This window comes from Procambarus clarkii, chromosome 7 (genome assembly GCF_040958095.1).
Source record: "Procambarus clarkii isolate CNS0578487 chromosome 7, FALCON_Pclarkii_2.0, whole genome shotgun sequence".
NCBI lineage: Eukaryota > Metazoa > Arthropoda > Malacostraca > Decapoda > Cambaridae > Procambarus > Procambarus clarkii.
In genome coordinates this window covers 50038864-50066663 of record NC_091156.1, presented here as the reverse complement: position 1 = coordinate 50066663, position 27800 = coordinate 50038864, and the positions used below count along the sequence as shown (strand labels likewise).

At 42.3% G+C, this 27800-nt stretch overlaps 1 protein-coding gene and 1 long non-coding RNA gene across 2 annotated transcripts in view; one reads left to right on the top strand and one right to left on the bottom strand.

Annotated features, from left to right (window-relative positions):
- LOC123761423 (uncharacterized) overlaps window positions 1–27800 on the bottom strand; it is a 124694-nt gene that overhangs the window by 91253 nt on the left and 5641 nt on the right. The window contains exon 3 of the mRNA XM_069315812.1: window positions 5883–6100. Within this exon, the coding sequence (XP_069171913.1) occupies window positions 5883–6100 (218 nt within the window). The remainder of the gene's footprint in view (window positions 1–5882; window positions 6101–27800) is intronic.
- LOC138358419 (uncharacterized) lies at window positions 25095–25941 on the top strand. The gene is made up of 3 exons (XR_011225355.1): window positions 25095–25229; window positions 25360–25486; window positions 25870–25941. It is a non-coding gene; the product is annotated as an uncharacterized lncRNA (long non-coding RNA).

Here is a 27800-nt window from a genome sequence, read left to right as displayed (position 1 = left end):
AGATATTGTATACACCGACTTTGCAAAGGCGTTCAACAAATGTGACCATGGGGTGATAGCACACAAAATGAGGTCAATGGGAATAACTGGAAAAGTAGGACGCTGGATACTCAATTTCCTGTCGAACAGAACACAGAGAGTTACAGTCAATCAGATAAAATCGAGTCCAAGCGATGTTAAAAGCTCTGTACCTCAAGGTACAGTCCTTGCACCGCTACTGTTCCTTATTCTCATATCTGATGTAGACAAAAATGCACGTCACAGCTTCGTGTCGTCCTTTGCAGATGACACAAAAATCAGCATGAAAATTACCTCTGCTGAAGACATTGAAAAACTACAAGCAGATGTCAACAAAGTTTTCGATTGGGCAGCAGAAAATAACATGATGATTAACAGTGATAAATTTCAGGTACTCAGGTACGGGAAAAATGGGGATCTGAAACATAATACAGGGTACAAAACACAATCAAATGTACCCATAGTAGGAAAACAGCATGTAAAGGATTTGGGAATAATAATGTCTGACGACCTAACGTTAAGGAGCATAACCAAGCAAATATTGCGTCAGCCAGAAAAATGATCGGATGGATTACGAGAACTTTCAAATCCTGGGATCCCATCACAATGGTTGTACTCTTCAAGTCACTTGTGTTGTCCCGTCTCGAGTACTGCTCAGTACTCACTTCCCCCTTCAGAGCAGGAGAGATTGCTGAAATAGAGCGAATACAGAGAACATATACGGCACGCATAGACGAGATAAAACACCTAAATTATTGGGATCGTCTCAAAGCTCTCCAAATGTACTCTCTAGACAGGAGACGAGAGAGATACCAAATAATATACACATGGAAAATACTGGAGGGCCAGGTCCCAAATCTACACAGTAAAATAACAACGTACTGGAGTGAACGAAATGGAAGAAAATGCAAGATTGAACCAGTGAAGAGCAGAGGTGCCATAGGCACAATCAGAGAGCACTGTATATTCATCAGAGGTGCGCGGTTGTTCAACGTCCTCCCAGCGACTATAAGAAATATTGCCGGAACAACTGTGGACATCTTCAAAAGAAAACTGGACTATTTTCTAAGAGAAGTTCCGGATCAGCCGGGCTGTGGTGGGTATGTGGTCCTGCGGGCCGCTCCAAGCAACAGCCTGGTGGACCAAACTCGGGCTGGGCTTGGGGAGTAGAAGAACTCCCAGAACCCCATCAACCAGGTATCAAGCAGGTAACACCGTATAAACTTTCTTTCTCCTAACACGAACTTGCAACCTGGGTCGTATGCCAGACAAGGCGACCAGATGGTAGACGAGAGGACAGTCCATAAACTAATATGGCCCACTCAAGCAGTTCACCACAAGACTCACGCCCACTCAAGCAGTTGACCACAAGACTCACGCCCACTCAAGCAGTTCACCACAAGACTCACACCCACTCAAGCAGTTCACTACAAGACTCACGCCCACTCAAGCAGTTCACCACAAGACTCACGCCCACTCAAGCAGTTCACCACATGACTCACGCCCACTCAAGCAGTTCACCACATGACTCACGCCCACTCAAGCAGTTCACCACAAGACTCACGCCCACTCAAGCAGTTCACCACAAGACTCACGCCCACTCAAGCAGTTCACCACAAGACTCACACCCACTCAAGCAGTTCACCACATGACTCACGCCCACTCAAGCAGTTCACCACAAGACTCACGCCCACTCAAGCAGTTCACCACAAGACTCACTCCCACTCAAGCAGTTCACCACGAGACTCACGCCCACTCAAGCAGTTCACTACATGACTCACACCCACTCAAGCAGTTCACCACAAGACTCACACCCACTCAAGCAGTTCACCACAAGACTCACGCCCACTCAAGCAGTTCACCACAAGACTCACGCCCACTCAAGCAGTTCACCACATGACTCACGCCCACTCAAGCAGTTCACCACATGACTCACGCCCACTCAAGCAGTTCACCACATGACTCACGCCCACTCAAGCAGTTCACCACAAGACTCACGCCCACTCAAGCAGTTCACCACAAGACTCACGCCCACTCAAGCAGTTCACCACAAGACTCACACCCACTCAAGCAGTTCACCACATGACTCACGCCCACTCAAGCAGTTCACCACAAGACTCACGCCCACTCAAGCAGTTCACCACAAGACTCACTCCCACTCAAGCAGTTCACCACGAGACTCACGCCCACTCAAGCAGTTCACTACATGACTCACACCCACTCAAGCAGTTCACCACAAGACTCACGCCCACTCAAGCAGTTCACCACAAGACTCACGCCCACTCAAGCAGTTCACCACAAGACTCACGCCCACTCAAGCAGTTCACCACATGACTCACACCCACTCAAGCAGTTCACCACAAGACTCACGCCCACTCAAGCAGTTCACCACAAGACTCACGCCCACTCAAGCAGTTCACCACATGACTCACGCCCACTCAAGCAGTTCACCACATGACTCACGCCCACTCAAGCAGTTCGCCACAAGACTCACGCCCACTCAAGCAGTTCACCACAAGACTCATGCCCACTCAAGCAGTTCACCACATGACTCACGCCCACTCAAGCAGGTCATTCAAGAGTTGCTCACATAAACATTAGTGGCTATAGTACAAAAATGTGTTCATGTTGGGCCTGATAATAAATACCAACTCTTGCTACATTCGTCATGCAGATGGTGGCACAGTACTGCCATGAACGTTTGAAGGGGAAGGTGGGGGAGTAGGGAGAGGGGGGGCGAGGGGGGGAAATGGGGAAGTTGAGAGTGACGAGGGAGTGGGAAGGAATGATGGGAGAAGAGGAAGGGAATGTGGGTAGAGGCATTGTTTCCCATGCAGTGCTGGGAACCCCTCCTAGTATATCGATCATTGATATAAAAGTAGTTATTGACTAAAAGTTAGGCTATATTTTATACAATATCAGTTAAGTTAGAATTTACCTGAATGAACCAGTGCACTTTGCTGCATGTTTTAATCAATTAAAATTACAAATTACAATATTAATGTACTCAATAAACTGTAGATTACATCTCACTAACGTGACTGCATTAATGTGAAATCAATGAGATTTTGTCATTGATGCAGTCACGTTAGTGTGATTCCTCTCTGTGTATTGAAAGAGGAGCGTCAGAGGTAGAACATCCCTTGATGACACCCAGAGTGCATGGAGGGAAATTGTGGGAAATCCTGGTCCGGCTTTAGTGGAAGCCTCAGGAAACCCTCGTGTGTTCAGTAGAACTCTAGGTTGCAATTTTTTTTACCATGTCGTGTCCTGATTGTCTGCGGGGTGTACGTGGGACTGTCCACCGTATACGTTCGAATCCTCATCACGGCCCCTATGGATTTTCTCAATGTGCTCAATATTCACAGGGAGATGAGAACCAACAATCAACTCTGGTGATATTCTTATCAACCCCCCTAGAGGCTAACAGAGGCTAGCCCAGACCGTCCAATGGCTGACAATGTCGCCAGTCAACAGCTAAGCTTTTAAATATCCATTTTCATATTAGTTTATTAATACTACTTAATCTTACAGTTAATATATGTCGGAAAATCCGACACCATTTAATATCATACAGACAGATAATAATTGCTGCTGTATTACCAACAAGTTACCCATAGAAAATGTAACTTGTAGTGGAATTACCGTCTAAAGAAAACGGGATATCATCACCACATACTATTATATTCACCACCTATTATGGTGGGAATTATTCTTAAATACATTAGTCTTTGGACTTTACCATCAGAAAAACATCTCATATAAATTAACTTAATTATCAATATTAAAGTAGAGTAAATGTGACCCTTCTATCACTTATTGACATCTGGACAATGTAAGCTAGGCGTCAGTGAGGAAGGAGGGGCAGCCATTGTTATTGTCACCTCCGAGACGTGTGGAGCAAATTTGGCTCCTATCATATCTGGACAATGTCGGCCAGTAGCGTCAATAGTATGGAGTGTTAGACATTGTTTATACTAAGACCAGAGGCACACGGGAGTAAATACGGCTCCTGTTAATTTTACTTGGACGTAGTGTTATGGAAACCAAAGGTGTACCATCTTCAACACGCTGTCAACAAATCAAGTTAAGTGTTCTTTCCGAAACCCATTATCTATCATTAGTGGCCATTAATGTCATTGGGTAGGGTTCGCCGCTTAGAGCACGAGATAGCCTCAAACTAAAGGTAATTAAGCCAGGTCTTTAAGGTTCCATGTACAGTGTTTTCTCTGATATAGCTTGTCATATATAGGTATCTGGCTTTACAGCTAGCGCCCTTTTGACAGGTCAAGACGAGGAAGCAAGACTTTGTGCACCAGTTACTGGGTGATGGAAGCTACCTCAAAGAGGATAATTTGGTGTCTACACCCTAGTTATACCTGGTGGACTAACCTGCTGTACTATAAGATAAGGAACCTTTTCAATGTATGTAGTTAATACTGTAGTTTGATTGGCTGCATATAAATTTAATTAATCTAAACCCCCCCTAATGTGTAGAGGATCGATTTGTGAGATTAAGAGATTATTGCAGAAATACAGTCCACTTAACATCATACAAATTGCTATCGAAGTATATAAATTAACGTAAATATAAATTCAATATAAATTCATATAAATTAAATAAATATAAATCTCACAGGTCGGTTCCCACAATATATTTTTAAGGGTGATGTGGATGCGGTCTTGCAAATCTTCCCCACATGAGAGGCAGTTGCTACACACTCTAAGTAGCCGCTCATTCTTTTACCCACACAAAGGAATCAGGATCAAAAGACAAGCAGTCAGTCACACTTAACTATCGCACCAATGACACAATTATTGGATCGATGGACAAGTAGTCAGTGTTACGAACCCGACTACATCGTCGGAGTATGGAGTAGCGACGTATGGAGAGCAACTGCCCCTCAGCAGGCAGCAGTAGTAGTAGAGCAACTGCCCCTCAGCCGGCAGCAGTAGTAGTAGAGCAACTGCACCTCTGCAGGCAGTAGTAGCACAATCTTCCCTGGAAGCTGGGAGATTGTGTTCGTCTGTGTCGTTTTTTTCTGTCCATATGCGTATATGTTCACTGATGTCAGCGGTTGCAATGTTTAAGGAAGTTCGTAAAAATTTCTTCAATTTATCCCTTTCATTTCTTCAGGTGCCTTTAGCTTAGTATTGGCATTTTCAATGTAAAATTTGTTAGAGAATGAGCAAAATAAATTGTTAGGCATAACTTAATTTTATATTTATGGTGGAGTCACTCTCGCGCCTCTTCCCCATTCATCATTTCATCATTTCATTCATCACCATTAAAACATTTGTGTTTTAAGTTTGAACTTAAAACACAAATGTTTTCACTTTGTGGCATCTCGCCTCCCTTTAGGAATTGAATTAGTAGGAAGGGATGGGAACTATCTGGGGGGGGGGGGGGAAGAGCGCCAAACCATTACGACTATATTGCACTTGGAAGGGATTAGGATAGGGATTTGGAATGGGATGAAGGGGGAAGGAATGGTGCCCAACCACTTGGACGGTCGTGGATTGAACGCTGACATGCATGAAGCAAGACCGTCGCTCTACCGTCCAGTCCCTAGGAGTTATAAACCAAAACTGGGCTACAATCATAAATATATAATGGGGGGGGGGATTTTGGGAGTTACAGATGGGAGAGGAGAATACAGCTCGACTCGTAACAGAAACAAGTATGTTACAGTCAATCTTTATCTATGTAATGAAAGCTGAAATGTTAGTAGATTTACAACTGAAAATTTAATGAATGCAAAGAAGCTGAGTCTAAATTATTCTTATTGCTGATGTTCAAAGGCTGAGGATCATAATATTTTATTATTATTATTATAGAAGCATTTGTGGTTTGCATGAGTTACCTTGACTGCAAGATTCCTGCCCTTGCCATTGATGAGAATATTACTGGCGAAGTCGTCATCGGCGTTGTAGAGACGGCCGGCGAACTTCTCCAGAGTGGACTCGTTGAGCCAGTCTTGGAGGATGAGGACGTGAGCCGCGCTGTCGACATCATAGGACTGTAGCTGCCCAGCTTCCCGCACCACGAAGGCTCCCAACACTCCATCGGCGCGGTGAACCCCTGACCGCGAGATTGGTTCATTATACTCGTAAACTGCCTCTTGTTTAGTTTATGTTAAAACTATGAAGGCATACATTATGGACATATATTTTACAGTTATATCTGTCTCTCTATAGCTCTCTTTGTCTGTGTGTTATGTTTTGATAACTATCTATCTCCATCTATGAGTGTGTCTATCTATCTCTCTCTATTTCTCAATCTCTGTCTCTCGTGTTAAACTAAAATTAGGATTCACTAGGAATTGTGCTCAAGTTCCTCGTGATACAGCAAGCTAAGATCGAGCTGTTATCCTGCATCACCACATTTGAGACCTGTCCCAGGAAACTCATTTTTGGTTAGCCTTTATATTTATTATCCACTATAAATAACTGAACTTTAATGCTGAGCAACAGTCATGTAGGGAACAGGATGAATCAGGAGCGAACTATGTGGCAAAGCCTTCTGGTCAGCTGTCTTGATATCCCATGAGTAGTGTAAAGTACGACTAGAACCGCGCGCACCAGCTGCCAGCTGGTACTCCATGGAGTGCCAGCCGACAGGTGGAGCGCAGGTGTCTAGTCGCACAGGTTTTTGGGGGAATTTCCCGGAAGTTTTGGCGTGTTTCGGACGCGTGTGAGCGTCCGATGTTTGGGTATGTGGTCATGAAAGAGGGGAGGTCATGTTGATGAGTGCCAGGTGGTGCGCGAGGTCAACGTCACAGCGCGGGTGTCTAGTCACAGGGGTTTGGGAATTTCCCGGAAGTTTGGCGCGTGGCGGACTTGAGTGGCGGGCGAGCAGGTGCGGTCCCCCACCCCGCGCGCGCGGGTCTAGTCCTCGGGGGTTAAGGTAAGTGGTCAGGAAAGATTGGAGATCTTGTTGTGTGAGAGTAAGTGGTGGAGTAAGAGGAAGGAGTGAAATGAATATGTGTGTTTAGCAAGTGATAGAGTAAGAAAATAGAAGGAAGATGGAGGAAGGAGTAAAAGAGTTGATCGTGAGTTAGTGTGTAGAGGAGAAGGCAATACAGCCTGTTATGCTGTTTTGGGATGGGGGCTGGATGGAGCTTCCCATTCGTCTGGAGAGAGTGCTCTGAGCCATTACGTGGTTAGACATACCATTAGCTCCCCTTACAGGAAGTCGCAAGTGTTGAGGGGTGAGAGAGCACTCTCCTGCAGAAGTTGGCCATTCCCTTGGGTCATTTGTCTAAAAGGTTTTCGTTGTCTTTAGAAGAGTGGAGATGTTCGTCCCATGACGACTTCCCATACACTGTGGATTCCGGTAAGGAGGCGCGAGGTACTTACTCCTGCCGACAGACAGACAGACCCTCACCTGTCACCCATCAATCACTTCTCATTGACCCAGGTCGTTTCACTCCCCTCACACTCAAACGCCCCGCCAGTTCCCTGCGAGACTTCATCCGCTACACACGCGTCATACAGCTCCATGTCATGGAAAGGCGAAGCTCTACAGCATGCATGAAATGCGGAGTGTTTTATATTCCATCACCGAATCAAGTGTGTCGACTGCAATGCGCTAGCTGTGAAAAACCGCCCCTAGGACATTACGACATCAAATGCAAGCGATGTCAGCAGATTTTCTGTGATAACCGTGAGTGTTATTCATATTTAATATTCCACAGTTCATTTTACGTCATCCACAGGTGAAATATCGCGTGTAAACTACTATAGTGTGAGAATATTTTCTCATTCGAGCTATTACATTCCACACAGTTAAATATGTTCTTTCCAATTTCAGTTTACAAAACCGTGAAGTGTCCATATTGCTCACCCGCCCCGCGAGGAGGTCATCGCCGGAATGAAACTTCACATAAACGTAGGTAGCATATAAAATACACTTCTCGTATCTGTATTTCATCCACTTGCAAGCGAACACACATGCATAATAATAAACATATTTTTCCCCATTCACCCGTGCTGAATATCATTTGTTCCATTTCAGGTTATAATCCCTACCTCAATCGACGGAGGGAACAGATCGACGTCATCGAGCCTATACCCCATTCCTCACACACTGAGCTAAGGAGTGCACATCTCACTCGCGGCCACCCCCCACCCCTTCATCAGGCTCAGCCACGCTGCCAGATGGGAGGCTACGAGACCGTATCGCCCCCTGTTAACACGATGTTACGAATTCATACACACTCACCTGCTCAACCCCTTCACCAGGACATAAGTAAGTTATTATTACTGTCTGTCTGATTTCAGTCTATTTCCTAAACATATTTATCCACACTAGTCTGTTCCCTTACCTCATAATATATATATATATATGCTTCATTCTTTCTTGAGATAATATGTTTTCTTTTTTTTTTTTACAGACGACACACCGCTGTGCATAGATTTGGCATCCAGCGACAGCTGCAGCAGCAGCAGTGGCAGTGAGAGTGTCACAGCAGGGCGGACAGTAGCCACTTCCGGCTCTCACAGGGAGGGGAGGAGGACTCGTTCACCCGCCCACTCAACCCCCCGTTCCTCCCCCAGCCCCATACCCCAATCAAACAGCGACAGCTATGACAGCAACAGCAGCAGCAGCAGCAGTAGCAGCAGTGATGAGAATCGTACCATTTTCATCTCAGACAGTGACTCAGACGACAGCTCAGCAGACCGTGACCTTGACCCGCCAGCGTCTGTCAATTCTGACTTATTAGCACCGTCTGGCGTAGTAGCTGAGCCAGCGGTCTCACCCATTCATCTCGGAGGGGGAGGGTTATCACCACCCCCCACCCCTCCCAGCCCTATCCCATCACCCCCTCCACCTCTTTCCCCCTCCCCTCCACCTGCGCTAGAAATTCAACCTCAGTTGCTGGATCGAATTGACAACTATAACGGCAGCTACGTCCGGCTTTCATTCTCCATACCAGAACATGTTAACACCTCACCAGGACTCTATCTGAGAACATACAGGGATTTTTTCATTAATGAGGTTCGATCCCTTTTCTCTCCACGACACCCATTCCTCCTAATTTACCCAGACATCACTCTAATTGTGAGAAATTTAAATGTACAACAAGACGGTGAGGATAATCTATTGGATCCTATAAATAACGACGGCTTTCCCATACGAGGTGAGGGGCAAAGAATTACTCTAGAGGAAGTAGAAACTCTTATTGATTTTTGGGCTGATGAATTGACAGAGAAAATATCCCAATATCTGGAAGCGAAGGAAGGGTCCAATGTCTTGGTTGAGCGGCTCACCGGGTTTTACATTAACTGTGGTCAGATAGAACATCCGATAAGATTAGGCTCGCATGTAGACTATCCTGAAGGCTTGCGTGGGAAAAAATTGGTTTTCAATCCAGAGGGAGAGGCTGATATTTGCCTTATGCAGTGTGTTGCAGCTTATAAATGTTTAGCTAAGGGAATGCACCTAGATAATATTCGCGCTAGATCTGTGAATGCTAGTTGGTGTCTCAGACACATGAATTGGCCAGCAGATGTCAGTTCTGCAGTGACGTTTGAGGATATTCTCAAGGTAGAGAAAATGAATAAAGTCAGTATATTCATCTATTCACTAGAAAGAGATGAAAATGCTAGACGACAACAACGACACTACATTACACTGGCTAGGAAGGGAAGAGGAGGATATACAGATGTCATACCATTGCTGATGTTGGAAGCTCAACATTTAGTATTAATTAAGGATTTTAACCAATATGTACGTAATATGAGCAGCAATCCAGAGCACATCCCAAGGCAACACAGCTTCTGTCATTGTTGTTTAATATCACTCCCAGCAGATAGCATGCAGAGTCATGAAAGTACATGCAAAGTACATCAAACTCTCAAATTCTACCCACCAGAGAGGAAGATTACTTTCCGTAACTATGGACGGGGTTATGGTCCTAGTCACATGTGCTTTTATGACTTTGAGTGCATGCTAGACCGCTCGAACCCTAAGGGAATGATAGAAACACGACACAACGCAGTGGCGTATGCATACATTATCATTGACAGGCAGAAGAATATTGTTGAGAAAGATACTTATTTGGGTAAAGATGCGGCCAATCACTTTATAACCACGCTAGAAGCGTCATGGGCTAGAATCAAGAAGGGGTTAGCATCCTATGAACTTCACATGTCCCAGCAACAACAGGCACTATTTGAGACAAAAACAGCCTGTGAACTCTGTGATGAACCTTTTAATGGAGATGTAATCAAAGTCCGTCATCACGACCACACAGTAAGATTCCACAATTATCAAGCAGCTTACTGTGATAGATGTAATTTGCAGTGTGTAAATTCATACAAGTTCCTATACACATTTTCACACAACGCTTCCTATGATTTAGGAGTAATCCTAAACGAGATGAGAGATAGACCAGGAAGTGAAATAGATATATTAGCCAAGGATGGATTTAAATTTATGAAAGTTGATGTGAACAACTTAAGATTTTTGGATAGTTTAGCCCTTCTCAACGGCTCGCTAGGAAGAATAGCCAAGGATCATATTGATAGTGGGAAACCTACCACATTCACTTTGGCTATGTTAAAAGGGGTAAATAAAGCGGCCATCCCAAAACTGCTCACGGGTAAACAATCATTCTGCTATGATTATTTATCCTCTATGTCTGTGTTAGATGAACCACAACTCCCTTCTCGTGATAAGTTTTATAATACACTAAAAGACGAAGAGTTGTCAGAAACAGATTATAAACAAGCCTTAGAAATTTTTGATTTGGCTAAATGTCGTAACATAGGGGAGTATCTACTCCTTTACCTCAAAGTGGACACAGGATTGCTAGCTGATGTGTTCACAGTCTGGCGAGACACCATGCTTGCTCTCTACAAATTAGACATTTCACACTACATTTCTCTACCCTCATTTGCTTGGGATGCATTCTTGCTTAAATCGAAAGTTCAACTTGATGTTGTGTCAGACCCAATGTTATATGATTTACTTCGTCGGAATCTCCGAGGTGGGTTCACCAGTGTGACGAGACAGTACACGAATGTGGAGAACAGGCACACAGGCTTAGATCTAGGGGAAGATAGTAGCTACATCATCTACTTAGACTTTAATAGTCTTTACGGGGCGTGTATGACTGAACTACTCCCTCGGGGTGGGATCCGGAAACTGACACACAATGAGCGTGACGTACTGCTGGAGCAAGGTTTGGAGAATATCCCATGTGACGGGGCCAAGGGATATTGGGTGTTGTGTGATACACTGCAGGTCCGACCTGAGGTGGCAAGGTATACAGATGAACTGCCCCTAGTTCTTTCACATACATGCATTACTGAGGAACACATTTCACCCTACAGTAAGAATATTCTTACAGAAGAAAGTCGTGGGCTGCCTAAAAACAACACTAAATTAATTGCTTCTCACCTTCCTCAGAAAGACTACCTCATTAGTCTGGACTTGTTACAGTTGCTCATGCGCATTGGATTAGAAGTAGCTAAAGTTCACGACATCTACGAATTCGAGCAGGAGAGTTACCTTAAAGACTTCATTGAAACCAATGTTCGTGAACGAGCCAGTACCAAATGCGCGATAAAAAAAAAGGCTTTCAAACTCGTATCAAACTCTATATATGGAAAGAGTCTCACAGATGTATCTAAATATGGGAACAAACACTATTTGGTCACAGATCGTAGTCATTTCCTGAAACATGCTCGAAACCCATTCTTCAAGCGGAGTCTTTTGTTAAGTAAGGATCGTGTGATATGTACTATCAAGCAGAAGTCTCTCCTAGTCAACACTCCTACGTATCTGGGTTATCATATACTTCAAATTGCTAAGAGGCGACTCTATGAGTTCTGGTATGATGTTGTCAAACCTGCGTATGGGGATAAAGCGAGTCTGTTATATACAGACACAGACTCTTTCATCATTAAACTGGACTGCCAGGATGTGTTTGAAGAGTTGAATAAGTCTCCTCTCTTCGACTGTATGGATTTTAGTAATTTTAATGACACACATCCATCCTACTCTAAAGCGCGAGAAGGTGAACTAGGATTGCTCAAGTCTGAAATAGGCTCTAAGATTATTAACCAGTTAATTGCTCTCAGACCTAAAACATATTCGTTCACCACACATGATGGGGAGCACACTTGTAAGTGTAAGGGCGTACCATACCATCTACAAGAGAAACTCTCACATGACTCATTTCAACACACTCTTGAAACAAACACTTCAATCAGGTATGTGTCGAGATCTATACGCAACGTGCAAGGAAAGATTTGTACATGTCGCACTACCTGCAGAGGATTGTCAGCATTTGACGATAAACGCTACATTTTAAGCCCCACACAGTCCCTAGCGTATGGTCATCCTGATATTCCCAATAACAATGATGATGAGATGGATGTAGAAGTGAGAGAGGAGGAGGATGAGGAGATGGAAGAAGTGTTTATGGAGGAGGAGGAAGTAGAGCAAGCACAGAGACTCTACCCAATATTCCATCCCTGGAGCAAACGCGATGCTACAGCTCAGAAACTATTCAACCCTCGCTAGATTTTATGTTGTACAATTGTTAGGTAGTATTAAGATGGATGCCTCATATGACTAGAACTTTGTATACTAAATGAATAGGATGTTTAATATTATTGTTTGTGAACTGTAAGAACTATGATTAGTTTTAAAATATGATGTTTAATATTATTGTTTGTGAACTGTAAGAACTATGCTGTTTAATATCATTGTTTGTGAACTGTAAGAACTATGTTTAGTTTTAAAAATGTTGTTGCTGTACATAAAATATGTGAATAAACACCTGTAAATGACTATGTTTGTATAAATACCACCTCAGTTCCTTAGTTTTTAGCAGTCTTAACGAAGCATTAATCATGGACAGTTCCTATGATATAATCCATGCGGAACATCTAGATATTTTCAGAGAACCATCTCGTGTTATTATTGCTGGTTATTCAAACAGCGGAAAATCCTACTTGTGCAGTAAACTTGTAAGGAAGTATCAACACAAGTTCTCCTCAATAATCATATGCGGAGGAGGTTACTCTGAATTACGATCAGATCCACAAATTAAAGGGAAGCTGATCGAGCATTCAACCATTATTGATCCTGTGGAAGAGCGAGTAGATAATGACTCGCATATCTTAGTAATCTACGATGACCTTTTTACAGAGTCTGCGAATTCAAAAATCGTATCAGACATATTTACTAGGGGCAGACATTTCACGGTTTCCGTCATATTGATTACACAAAATATATTTTTTTCCTGGTAAATATTCTAGGAATATTAGTTTAAATGCTTCTCATTTCATATTGGTTAAATCACGAGATCTGTCACAAATTGAAACACTCGGACGACAAATATTTGGGAAAGTGGATTCAAAGAAATTTGTAGAGTTATATAAGCAAGTTATTAGCCAGCCCTATGGCTATTTGCTAGTAGATCTGGGCTCGAACACTCCATCTACGATAACATTACGCGGTAATATTGTTCACGAACCGCCCTATGAGATAGTTTACCAATGGTGAGCAAGAAAGATGTACTGGAACGAGTATATAACGATCCCTCATCTAGCGGAGGGCTTGGAGGGGTACAGAGATTGTATAAGGCCGCCAAATTAATTAACTCTAGTATAACTCTAGCCGATGTAAAGGACTATCTGAAAAGCTCTGACTCCTATACGTTGCATTATTTACAACCACATAAATTCCCTCGGCGTCGGGTGTTAAGCCCTAAACCACGACTATTTCAAGCTATAGACTTGGCCGAGATGAGTTTATTGGACAAACATAATGATGGAGTGAAATATTTACTCGTATGCGTAGATATTTTCTCCAGGTACGCCCAAGTAGTACCCTTACGCGCTAAGGATGGGAAAAGCACCACTAATGCTCTAGCTTTAATTCTAGATTCACCTCATTCTCAAGGAGTGCGCAAAATTAATTCTGATCGAGGTGGAGAATTTTATAACGCCACTATGAAAAAAATGCTGGCAGCAAGGAAAGTACGGTTATATAGTGTATTTTCTCAGGAGACTAAAGCTTCAATCGCTGAGCGGTTCATACGTACTTTAAAAGGTAAACTTTACAAGTTTATGACGGCGCGCAACACTTTAAAATACATGCAGGCTCTACCAGATATTGTGAAAACATATAATTTAACCCCACACAGAGGATTGAAGGGGAAGACACCTGCGGAGGTGCACGCTCTATCATCGCCCAGCGAACACGCCAAACAATTTGATTTAATGTATAAAAGCCCGAGCAAAACAAAGAGAGCTGTCATTCCTCGACTGAGTGTTGGTGATACAGTACGCATCACGCTATCTGATCGCATTTCCAAGTTTAAGAAAGGGTTTAAGCAGCAGAACACCCGCGAGATCTTTACAGTTACACGTATTGATCGGAGACAACCCATCCCTTTATACTTTCTAAAAGATCTGAATGGGGAAGAAATTGATGGTGGCTTCTATAAACAAGAATTAACACCAACACATTTGCCTCAAACCTTTAATATTGAGAAGGTATTGGGACAACGCAGAGTCTCTGGCAAACTCCAGTATAAAGTTAGGTACGCAGGTTATGATCGATCATTCGATCAATGGATTGATGCTGCTGAGATATTACATTTATAATGAAGAAACCCTTAGTTTATAAATACAAGGAATTGATCCAACTATTATCAAAACTTCAGTATTCCTCGAGAAAGCAGTTGATTGAAAAATTGAAGAAACCACATATAAATTGTTTATCAGAAATTTTTAATAACTTTTTAAAAAAAAAATTGCCCGTGCCTGACAAGGTCGTTAAAAAGTTGAAAAAATATAAATTGCTTATTCGGTCACTAGCCTGTAAGAAACCTTCTGTGTCAACTAAGAAACAGATATTAACCAGCAAACGAGGAGGCAGTATTTTATCCATTATTTTACCGATTGCGGCTAGTTTAATTACACGGTTGTTCAGTAAGTAAAATGAAAGCCTTTTATCTCGTACCGCGTAAAATAGTGGACAACCGGAAAGCTGCACACAGCCCTGCCTACCCCACTGTGAAAGCTGTTGCTCGTCAACTTACTGTCAAACCGCCTCCTCCTCCTCCTCAGCTGCATACCAACCCTTCCATAAAACATTTAATAGATTTGAAGTTGAAAGTGAGAGATCACGAATATGCAAGATCCTTGCTAAACCATTATGATGCTACTGGAATCGTTCGTTGGGATCTGAATGGAAATGTATTGGCTCCAGTATCTGGCATACATATAATTAATGACATTATACATAAAATGACTGTGCTTAAATCTGTTTTTCTACCGGATAAACTCCCCATTGCTCAACTGTTTTTCACACTAACATCTACATCGCGAGATTTATTCCGTAATACTACGGCAAGCAGTCAAGTGTATGAACCTCCGTCTGTTAAGAGAAAGGCATCTGTCAAGATTGATCCTCACAGTAAAAGGAAAGCTTCTTGGATTGTATATTAGCAGGTGAGTGTATATAAATGAACGTGTAATGTGTAGATGGCTTTACTAGACAAAAAGCGGTCTAAGGAGATAGAGCGATGGACACTCACGTGATATACGCCACCAGTGTATCAGATACGCATTTATTCCCCAATAACATCCCCGCATCTTTCCAAAATCGATTGTTTAACCAGCTAGAATTAGATCCCAGGAGGAGTTATGAAATGTGTCTACAAAAATTACTCCTCCCCACTTCACATTACGTTATTAAGCGTGATAATCCCGAGGCATATATACGTGTAGGCGTTACGTATGAGAAAGTGAGCGAGGGGAAATACATGCATTCAAAGCATTTATTATCATCTGATGTTTTAGCCGGAACTATAAAAGAAATTAATACCACGATTAATAGAGAAATAGAGGCCATATTTTCAAGTAATGCTAAACTGAGTTTTTTAGGAAAGTCATTAAAACAATTTTCAGCTAAATATGGAACGCATTTTATTAAATATGATTCTTCCTCCAATCGAAACAAGTTCACTACTGTGATTAGTGATGAGAATATTAGCTCTGCAACGGGGCATAAAAACATCAGTAGAGTTACATTATCATTTGGAACCGCTTTTGGGAAAGTGTTGGGCGTAGTTCCAGAAATAGAATATGTCATATTCGCAAAACGTCAGTACGCCTCGAGTGTAGTTAACACATGTCTATTCCCGCCAATGCCTAGAGGAGGAGTTGATATTCTGTGTGTTTATTGCGATAGAATCTCTTCTACTAGATATGGAAACCAGCCTGTAAATATTTTGGATGTAATCTCCCTAAATGGAAGTGATAACAGCAACAATAAAAAACTATATGTGCGTCTTAACACTAACATGATAGATAGCGTCAGCATCACTATTAGGGATCAAGATGGTAACCCCATACATTTTGATGAACGTGGGTGCACCATAGCAGTCTTACATGTACGCCCCGTTGCAGGAGGTATATAACACCAATGCTTTCCCGACACTCCTCATTCGTCTGAAACAAGCGGAGAAATGCGTGTCCACTTTATTCCTCCCTCTGTTGAGGAATTATACATTCTGTTAACCCCTCCTAGAGGTGGAGGGACTGATGATATACGGATTTTCAACAGTAGTAGACGTTATACGCGAGGAGGAGGAATATTTTCCTTTTTAAGCGGGATAGCGCGTCGAGCAGCGCCCTTTATCATGAGGACTCTGGCCCCGGCTGCGCTTAGCTTGGGGCAGAACGTACTAGACGACATTAATAATGACAAACAAACTTTCAAACAATCTCTTAAGAAACGCGGAGTTGAAACATTGAAAGGAGTGGGGAAGCAAATGATGGGCGGAAGAGTGCAGAAAAAGAATAAACAAACAAAAAAATTAGTAAACATCAAACTTTTTATTAAAGCGAAATATAATGATGTGTTGTCATAACTTCTTCTCACTCGGTTGGTGTTGTCTAAAGCGCGAACATGGCCGGATATAACGCTCTGGGCCTCCAGGTGCCATTAGAACACTATACAGCTGCTGTTAGTGAAGCCTTTCCTAAAGTATTTTCCCCTCGATTGGTAGAATCAACAATCGCCAGCAGACAAACGGTGGATGTATTACCTGTGAATTCTGGGGTCAATAATAAGTTTACAGACACTTATCTGGAATTCATCATCAAGGGAGTGAATGGTCAACTGGTGGATTTATCATCTATAGCTTTGGAGTTGACTATTGATCTAACCGAAGAAGATGGAATAACGCCTTTAGGAGATGCTAAAAACGCATCGTTGGTGAATGGATTATCGCAAACTCTATTCAAATCCGCTATTGTGTATTTAAACGAAACAGTAGTTGAAACCAGCTCATTATTCTCATTCTGGTCATACGTAAAGTTATTATCTACGATTTCTGGGTGTAAGGCTAACCGCTATGATAAACTGTCACAGTTTTTTAACCGAGTTGATCCTGGTAAAATTGAAGCTGGTTATTTCACTAATGCCTCGGCTAATGAGAAGCAACGGATGACTGATATGAAAACGAGTGGCGTGAATACATGTTTTAAACTAATGCTGGATGTCACATCCGTTAGTGAATACGTTTTGGATAATGTGGACATCAGGGTGCGGCTCGAACTTCAACCTGATAAGTGGCTTATACTCAGCGATAATGAACACGCTAATTTTAAATATAATATCAAGTCTACACGTCTATGGGTGGATCGGGTATTGCCATACCCTGAAGGATTAGTAGCCATTAATAAAGCCATGGTGCAGAACAACTCTCCTATTACGTATACTTTTAATAAAACTTTATACAAAACGTATATATTGGGCACGGGTCAACGCTCTATAACAATGGACCAGCCGTGGGGGACTGTTATACCAGAACATTTATATATGATCATCCTTGATATGGAGGCAGTGTCTGGTGCATATAATCGCAACCCGCTTTATTTGGAAAACTGCGAGCTTAGTAAAGTATTAATATCCCAGAATAGCACTAATATTGTCAATATTGGGTGTGACTTCCCTCATAACTGCGCCAAGTTGTATTACACAGCATTACAAGCCTTAGGCTTCGATAAAGACAATATATTATCTTATGACACATATGTGAATGGTGGAACCATACTGGCCTTTAATTTACAACCCGAGGATATCGATGACACCATCCCAATTGAAAAAAGTGGTAATCTGAGGATCGCTTTGGAATTTAAACGCGGAGTAGCTAGAAATAAAGTCATTCTAGTTTATGGGGCTACAACGGGTGTGATCAGCATTAACGCGGATCGTCGCGTTATTTGCGATACGCGAGGATAAAATACTAATATGAATTGTTTGGAAATAAATGAGGCTATCAGAAGTAATTTAGGTGCTAGGGTAGACTATCTAGGATGTTTCCTAGCTGATGACGTCTGGAAAATACTGACAAAAATACATAAAAAAAGACCTGTGGTGTTCATAATGAACACTCTGGACTCGGGTTCTCGTAATAAAATGGGCCATTGGATAACATTCTATGTAAATAAGGATGAAGGTAGAAGCGAGTTAGTTATACTAGACAGCTATGCCAATCCTGCAATAGGAACGTATTCAAGATATTTCGAAGAGTTTATGTCCTACTTCCAAGACTATACCCTATATATTATGAAGAAAAGGATTCAATCCTTGAATAGTTACTTCTGTGGGAATTACGCCGTTTATTTTGCCTATCATTTTTGCAGACTAGGCTTAGAGGCCGCCCTGCTTCACTTTGATGAAGCGTTTAAATATGGTCATTTTCGCAAGAATGATGAAAAAGTGTTGAAATTCAATTACGCTCAGATGAAAATGCCTGTGTGTAAGCAAACATTCTGCTTAAACGGTAGTGATGCTGAGTGTGAAACGCTGTGTGACGAAGTTGGCTAGGATGATGGTGCGGTGAGTAATACTTTATGTTAGGATTGAATGATGAACACAATAATGTCTGTATTTATGTTTACAACATTGACAACAACAAAACTTATAACCTTTTCCACTTTCTACAGATTTACTGCTTGACTATCGTGTTGGGAAGGTTCGATGGACTGAATGAAGGTCTTTCTACAACTGTCTGCTAGCTAAACCACCAAGAAGAAGTCTTATTATTATTATTATCGTTGTAAATCGCTTAAGTGTTTAATAAAGAAATAAAATTTATATAATGTGTTTACTTTTCCCTCGTTATTGCTCTCACCATGTTGATCACGTTACGATAGAGCTTACACATACTAAAAGGTTTTGCACAGAACAATGGTTGATGGTATGGGAGCGGGTGGGGATGGGGGTGGGAGTGAATGATTGATGGCTGACAGGTGTGGGTCTGTCGTATGTACTTCGCTCCCCTTCCTTAACGAATCCAGTGTAAGAGGACCCGCCGTGGGGCGAACATCACCACTCTGAAGACAACAGTCCCGTGTCTTTTCCATGCATTTCTTACAAACATCACTTAAGACCTTCCTGTAGGGGAGTCAATGGGTTTGTCTAACCACATAATGGCCCAGAGCACTCTCTCCAGACGAAGGGGAAACTCCATCCAGCTCCCATCCCAAAACAACAGAACAGGCCGTGCTGCCTTCTCCTCTCATCTACACACTAACTCACGATCAACTCTTTTACTCCTTCCTCCATCTTCCTTCTATTTTCTTACTCTATCACTTGCTAAACACACATATTCATTTCACTCCTTCCTCTTACTCCACCACTTACTCTCACACAACAAGATCTCCAATCTTTCCTGACCACTTACCTTAACCCCCGAGGACTAGACCCGCGCGCGCGGGGTGGGGGACCGCACCTGCTCGCCCGCCACTCAAGTCCGCCACGCGCCAAACTTCCGGGAAATTCCCAAACCCCTGTGACTAGACACCCGCGCTGTGACGTTGACCTCGCGCACCACCTGGCACTCATCAACATGACCTCCCCTCTTTCATGACCACATACCCAAACATCGGACGCTCACACGCGTCCGAAACACGCCAAAACTTCCGGGAAATTCCCCCAAAAACCTGTGCGACTAGACACCTGCGCTCCACCTGTCGGCTGGCACTCCATGGAGTACCAGCTGGCAGCTGGTGCGCGCGGTTCTAGTCGTACTTTACACTACTCCCATGTTTAATACGTTGAGCAAACGTGTTCCAAATATGAGTCAACCTAGGAATGAATGATCGCTGATGGGGTGAAAGTGCTTGAGAACGGCACAGCGGCTATAGCTTCTAGTATTTTGATCGTCAACTTCTGGTTGTTCAAGAAGACGGAACAGATGGGTAACCTGGAGAACATTTGACGTGTACATAGCAATAAGACCGCCAATATCCCTGTGAAGCTGACGGCTCTGATATGCCGACCTGTCCAGCCAGAAAGAGTCTTGGTTTGTGATCTCTCTCGGTTCTCCACTTCGTCTAAAATTGTGATAAACGATGGTCAGGCGGCCCAGGAGTGTAGTGCATACTCATGATGGGAGAGAACTTGGGCCTCAGATAAGGCCTTGCAGCCCCTGCTCTCATATGTTATGATATTTGCCATAAGGCGCGTGACTTTTCTTGGCCATGGAAGAGGCAAACTTCTTTATCGAGATGTCAACTTCGTCACTGAAAATTAGTTTCTTCTACTCATTTGTATACTTGTCCTATTTGCAATAGTATGTTGTCTAGTGAACAAATCCACAAGGGCCGTGACGAGGGTTCGAACCTACGTCCGAGAGGATCGGAAGTGTATGTTGTCTAGTTATCATTCACTCCTATGTTTTTTCTGCCGCAAATGTGACTTTCTGTGGCCTTCCGCAGGTAGATATTGCTGCAAGGTGGAAATTAATAAACTCGTATCACTTGGCATTTCTTCTTTTCCATATGAGAAGGTTATAGTCATCAACATAGGCTTGAGCTTCATGGATGAGGATTTATAAATCTTTGATGTAGGCGTTCCACATCAAAGAGTCAATCATGCAGCCTGAAATACCAAGTGTATGAAACCGTGCTAGCAATCCTCAGTGCCATACCCAGTCAAAGGCTCCTGAAGTGTCCAGCACCACAGCACAACTTATTTTGGAATCATCCAGTGCCTGATGCCACATAGCGGAGAGGTTTAGCAAGAGAACGACCTTCCCCAAAACTAAATTGTCGACCAGGTAGTAATCAATAATAGTAAAAATATATTGTCATTTCGTGAGAGATTAAAGTCTCAAAACATATGTTCTCTCTCTCTCTCTCTCTCTCTCTCTCTCTCTCTCTCTCTCTCTCTCTCTCTCTCTCTCTCTCTCTCTCTCTCTCTCTCTCCCTCACTCCCTCTCTCTCTCTCTCTCTCTCCCTCCCTCCCTAATCCCTCCCTCCCTCCCTCCCTCCCTCCCTCCCTCCCTCCCTCCCTCCCTCTCTCTCTCTCTCTCTCTCTCTCTCTCTCTCTTGAGAGTGAGGGGGAGAGTGCAGTGTGGAAGCCTTCGCTCCTTTCTGTGACTGTTACATCTAGGAAGGGCAGCTTTCCATCATTCTCCATCTCGTAAGTGAAACTCAACACAAAATTCCGCTCAAATCCCTCCTTCAGCTGCTGCAGACGTCTGGCATTAGGTACCTGTGTAAAAATGTCATAAACATACCTGCTGTATATAACGGGTTTCATGTCCAAGTCAACTAACACCCTCTGCTCGATGGTACCCATGTAGAAGTTCGCAAATAGGACACGTAGGGAGAACCCATGGCGACCCTATCTACTTGCTAATCTACTAAGGAAGAGTCATGGTCAGTGTGTGGGGTCACCCACTGGGGTCTCGACCACATGAGCTTGCTGATCTATTTTATTCGGACCGGTCGGCCGAGCGGACAGCACGCTGCACTTGTGATCCTGTGGTACCGGGTTTGATCCTGGGCGCCGGCGAGAAACAATGGGCAGAGTTTCTTTCACCCTATGTCCCTGTTACCTACCAGTAAAATAGGTACCTGGGTGTTAGTCAGCTGTCACGGGCTGCTTCCTGGGGGTGGAGCTCTGGTCAAGGACCGAGCCACAGGGACACTAAAGCCCCGAAATCATCTCAAAATAACCTCAAGATTGCTTGTACATGTGCCCATCTGGACTCAAGAAGGGTGCCTCTTTAGTGCAGGCTTGGAGTAGTTTCCTTAGTATGTTTTCTGGTATGTCAAGAGGAGTACAAGCCGGATCACGATACACTCTGTCCGCTATTATCCCGATTGTTTCATCCACAGCTACGTTGGCAAACAATGACTCTACATCCAATGAGGCTCTTATTCTTGTGGCTGTGCTCCCTGCTGTAAGTCAACAAATTCCTTTGGAGACTTCAGGCTGAAAGCACAAGGTACATAAGGAGTCAGCAAGCCGTTGAGTTGCTTAGCCAGTCTGTATGTGGGTGTGGGTATCTGGCTGATGATTGGCCAAAGTGAGCTTCCAGGCTTGTGGGTCTTTACATTTCCATACGCATACCCAGGTTTGTATTCCCCAATAACTTTTGGCAGGTGGAGTCCGGATTTCTTAGCGTTTACAGTTTCGATCAATTTGCTTACCTTCGTTTTCAATTCGGCTGTAGTATCCTTCGTTACCGTTTGGAATTTAGTTTGGTCATAGAGTATGAGATTCATTTTTACCTGATATTTGTCTTTTTTAAGAATAACGTATATTGGCGACTTGTCACCTTTCCTGACAACTGTCTGCTTGTTCTTGCGAAGGCTCTTAGCTGCTGCTTTGAGCTCGGGGGACAGTATGGTGCTTCTGTAGTTACCTCGAATCTTTCCTCCCTCTGCGACACTACAGCCGAATGGAAAACGAAGGTAAACAGATTGATCGAAACTGTGAACGCCAAGATATCCGGACTCAACTTGTCAAAGGTTATTGGGGAATAAAAACCTGGGTATGCGTATGGAAATGTCAAGACACACAAGCCTGGAAACCCACTTCGGCCAATCATCAGCCAGATACTCACACCCACATACAGACTGGCTAAGTGACTCAACGGCTTGCTGACTCGTTATGTATCTTGTGCTTTCAGCCTGAAGTCTCCAAAGGAATTTGTTGACTTACTGCGGGGAGCACAGGCCATGGGAATAAGAGCTTCGTTGGATGTAGAATCACTGTTTACCAACATACTTGTGGATGAAACAATTGGGATGATGCAACCCGTTCTCGCACTTTCGTATAGTCAATATTGACTTATTAAATACATGCATATGTGACATACTAATTTATTATGAATATTTTAGTTTACCTTGAAAAGCTTCATAGAAAACACCGACCTTACCTAACCTTCTTTTGTATGTTAAGATAAGCATCTTATTGCTTCTTAATTACAATTATTACTTAACCTATTATAGGTATAGGTTAAGTAATAATTGTAATTACGAAGCAATAAGATGCTTATCTTAACATACTAAGAAGGTTAGGTAAGGTCGGTGTTTTCTATGAAGCTTTTCAAGGTAAACTAAAATATTCACAATAAATTAGTATATCACATATGCACTTATTTACTAAGTCAATATTGACTGTAAGAAAGTGCGAGAAAGGGTTGGATGATGGTGGACAGAGTGTATCATGATACGGCTTGTTCTCCTTTTGACATACCAGAAAACATTCTAAGGAAACTACTCCAAGCCTGCACTAAAGAGGCACCCTTCTTGAGCCCAGATGGGCACATGTATGAGCAAGTAGATGGGGTCGCCATGGGTTCTCCCTTAGGTGTCCTGTTTGCGAACTTCTACATGGGTACCATCGAGCAGAGGGTCTTAGTTGACATGGACCTGAAACCCGCCTTATAAAAAAAAAGGGGGCATCTTTCCCCGAAATATTAAAGTTGTTGTAGGGTATTCATAATTTATTATCCTGATACATGTGAAAGGTGCTGCACCTAGGCCAAGTTTCAGCATCTCAGCCTAAATAGAGAAGGAGAAAAAAAAATAAAAAAAATAAATATTTTTCAACAATGTTCAATTGCTTTCACAGCCCACAATTGTGAACCAAAATCATTTCTACGACACTCGCTATTACCTTACTATATAATAAAGATTTGGTAGTATGATCTTTATCCCAGATGTATTTAGTGCAATAATACAGATTTTTAAAAGTTTCCCAAAAACGTATGCAACAAAACGAAGTGTATCATTATTTATAAAATCAATAAATCTACGTAGATAAGAAAACATACTAGAGTTTTTAGAGGCGTAAACTCTACATATAATGTGCAAGTTTCATGTAAATTGAATAATAAATAAAGGCTATGAAGGCAGATCTAGTTGTAAAAGTTGGAGTTGCGTAGCGCGCGCGACAAGTTACTCTACCTGCGGTCACTCGTGACTGGTGATTTACGCATTGCGGCCAGCTCGTATGGAGAGCTCGCATGCATCTAGCTGTCAATGCTTTTCTCTTGTTCGTTTGGTAAGTCATATTGCAGTACAAATAGCAAAAATAGCATGTTCTGGGAGATATTGTGTGAGCGCATTAAGGGGGCATATCAAACGCAAAAATTCGGAAAAATCGAATATTTTTGAAAAATTTATAAAAATACTACAACGTTCTGGCAACACTTTGGCGCAAACACGATAATGTTATGATATAAATTAAAGTATTTATGGTACATTTCCATGCGTAATTGTGCAGAATCCGGTGCCCCGCGGCTGTGGCGCGCCAAGAGTATTGCGTCGTACGTTCTAAACGTCAATTTTTTCGTAATAACGTCGGAAATAACTATGTATATATGACAACAAATATACACTAATTGGCAACCGTCTCCTAGTGAAGGTGAGTGAGGTACCCAGCTACAGTCACATGGTGTGTCCTGTTGAGAGTGGAGGTGTTGACGCGCGCTCCATTTTGGCTCCTGAAATCTCGCTTTAGTAGCGTCTAGTGCACAATGACCTATAAACGGAGGACTCGGAAGACAAAGGAAGCCAATTTGGCACGCGGTCGCCGTCTTTGGCAGGAAAAAGAGCCGCTGTAGCACAAGGGAGAGTTATATCAAGTGAGGATGTAGGCGGCCTCCCCGCCTCAGCTGTGAGAGGCCTGACGCCGCCGCCACACGCCTCGACCCTCCTCACACACACTCCTCAGCCCCTCGATGTGTATGGACCGGCCACGACAGTGGCCGGTCTACATCTACTACATCTACTGGTGTGGCAGTGCCATCTACATCTACTGGTGTGGCAGTGCCATCTACTGGTGTGGCTGGTGTTGCAGTGCCATCTACTGCTGTGGCTGGTGTTGCAGTGCCACCTTGAGGACCCACAATTCGGACCAATTTCAATAGGTTAGTATCTTTTAGTGTTATAATTTGGTATTTTGTAATAATTGTAATATGTATGTGCAGGATATATATATGTATAATTTTTTATTTTTTTATTTTTTTTTTTTATTTTTTTTTTTTCGTTTGTTATCAGGGGATGTGCATGGAACTTGCACACCTTGCTCAATGGATGCCTATCTGCAAGGGTGCCAATTATGAACAAAATCTGTCGAAGTCAAGCTCAGCAACAGGTGGCCGAACTTTGATCTTATTTTACTCAGGTAAGTAATTTACAACTTCAAAGTACTTCATAGCTTTCATTTATTAATCAATTTACATGCAAATTACACCTTATATGTAGAGTTTGTGCTTCTACAAAACCTAGTAGACATTTTAGTCTAAAGTCCATTTGTTGATTTTATAAAAATTTATAAACATCATATATTGCATATTTTTGGAAGGGTAACTTTGAAAAATTATATTATTGCACTAAACACTTTATTGATAAAACTGATCACTACAATCCTTTATTATGTGCTAATTTTAATATCTGAGTGTTATAGAAATGATTTTAATTGACAAATGTGGTCCCTAAAATTATTTGAAAATGTTGAAAATTCGTTGCATAATACGTTGTGTATTTTTGTTCTCCTTTTCTGTTTAGGGTGTGATGGTGAAACTTGGACCAGTTGCAGCCCTTTCTATAACCATTTCATAAATAAATTTATAAGCAAATTGAACAATTTTTAATTTCACCTTGATATGCCCCCTTTCACAGCCCACAATTGTGAACCAAAATCATTTCTACGACACTCGCTATTACCTTACTATATAATAAAGATTTGGTAGTATGATCTTTATCCCAGATGTATTTAGTGCAATAATACAGATTTTTAAAAGTTTCCCAAAAACGTATGCAACAAAACGAAGTGTATCATTATTTATAAAATCAATAAATCTACGTAGATAAGAAAACATACTAGAGTTTTTAGAGGCGTAAACTCTACATATAATGTGCAAGTTTCATGTAAATTGAATAATAAATAAAGGCTGTGAAGGCAGATCTAGTTGTAAAAGTTGGAGTTGCGTAGCGCGCGCGACAAGTTACTCTACCTGCGGTCACTCGTGACTGGTGATTTACGCATTGCGGCCAGCTCGTATGGAGAGCTCGCATGCATCTAGCTGTCAATGCTTTTCTCTTGTTCGTTTGGTAAGTCATATTGCAGTACAAATAGCAAAAATAGCATGTTCTGGGAGATATTGTGTGAGCGCGTCAGCACACATCCTCTCTCCATGAGAGACACGCAGTCACTGACGGGCACCACCCTCTCACTCACACGATACTGTTGCCATTTGTGTGAGTTTATATTCATTTTATGCATAACATGTTATTTTCAACGCTATTACGAAAAATAAGACATCTACAACGTAAGATACAATACCCCGCGGCGCACTCACGCCGCGAAGACCAGATTCACGAAAGTTGCAGCAGGAAATTTGACTCTAATTACGTTATTTTTCAAGATATCATTAAACGGTTTGAACCACAGTGTTGCCAGAACGTTGTAGTATTTTTCGTAATATATCGTAAATATTCCATTTTTCATCGGATTTTCGGGTACCATGGCCCCTTATACTGCAGGTATGTTGACGACATTTGTACCCAGGTACCTGATGCCAGACGTCTGCAGCAGCTGAAGGAGGCATTTGAGCAGAATTCTGTGTTGAATTTCACTTACGAGATAGAGAATGATGGGAAGCTGCCCTTTCTTGATGTAACAATCATGGAAAGGAGTGAAGGCTGCCATACTGCAGTTTACACTAAGGAAACAAACAGAGGAATGTGCCTCAATGCCAATAGTGACTGCCCAGACAGGTACATGAGGAGTGTTGTTAACGCTTATGTCGACCGTGCTCTCAGCCACAGCTCAGGATGGAAGCAAGTCGATGAAGAACTCTGTAGGGTAACGCATGTCCTAGTAAACAACGGCTTCTCTAACGGTTTTGTTAAAGACATCATAAAAAGAAAGGTGAAATGCCATGCAAACTCTTCGTCTAAGAATTCTTGATTCGATTGGTCTCAAGCTTTGTTACCCACTGAGTTTTTTGGAAGTTTGCCGTAGCAAAGCACGTCGTACATATTATAATAATCACCTTTCATATGCAGTGAAAGAATTCTCCCAAAGAATGTGTTATGTTTACCATATTTCTCTGGGTTTGAGAATATTGTCAAGGCCTTGAAACTTTTTAATATACATGTATTGTTTAGCTACGAAAATACTGTTGGTAAGCTATTAGTTAGGAACAGCTCTCGTAGTGATAGTTGTGTCATTTATAAAATACCTTGTAAAGACTGTAATAAGTTCTATATTGGGCAAACTTCTAAAGATTTGAAATGTAGAATTTCGCAACATAATTACTCTGTAAGACATGGCCAATTGTCTAATGCTTTGTTTGTTTATCTGTCAGAAGATGCTCACCAAATTGATTGGGAGAGGGCGTCTTCAATAACGAATTGTAAAAGCACCTATACCAGAAACATAATTGAATCTGCTTTGATACAGATCACAAAAGAAAGTAATTTGAACATTAGCA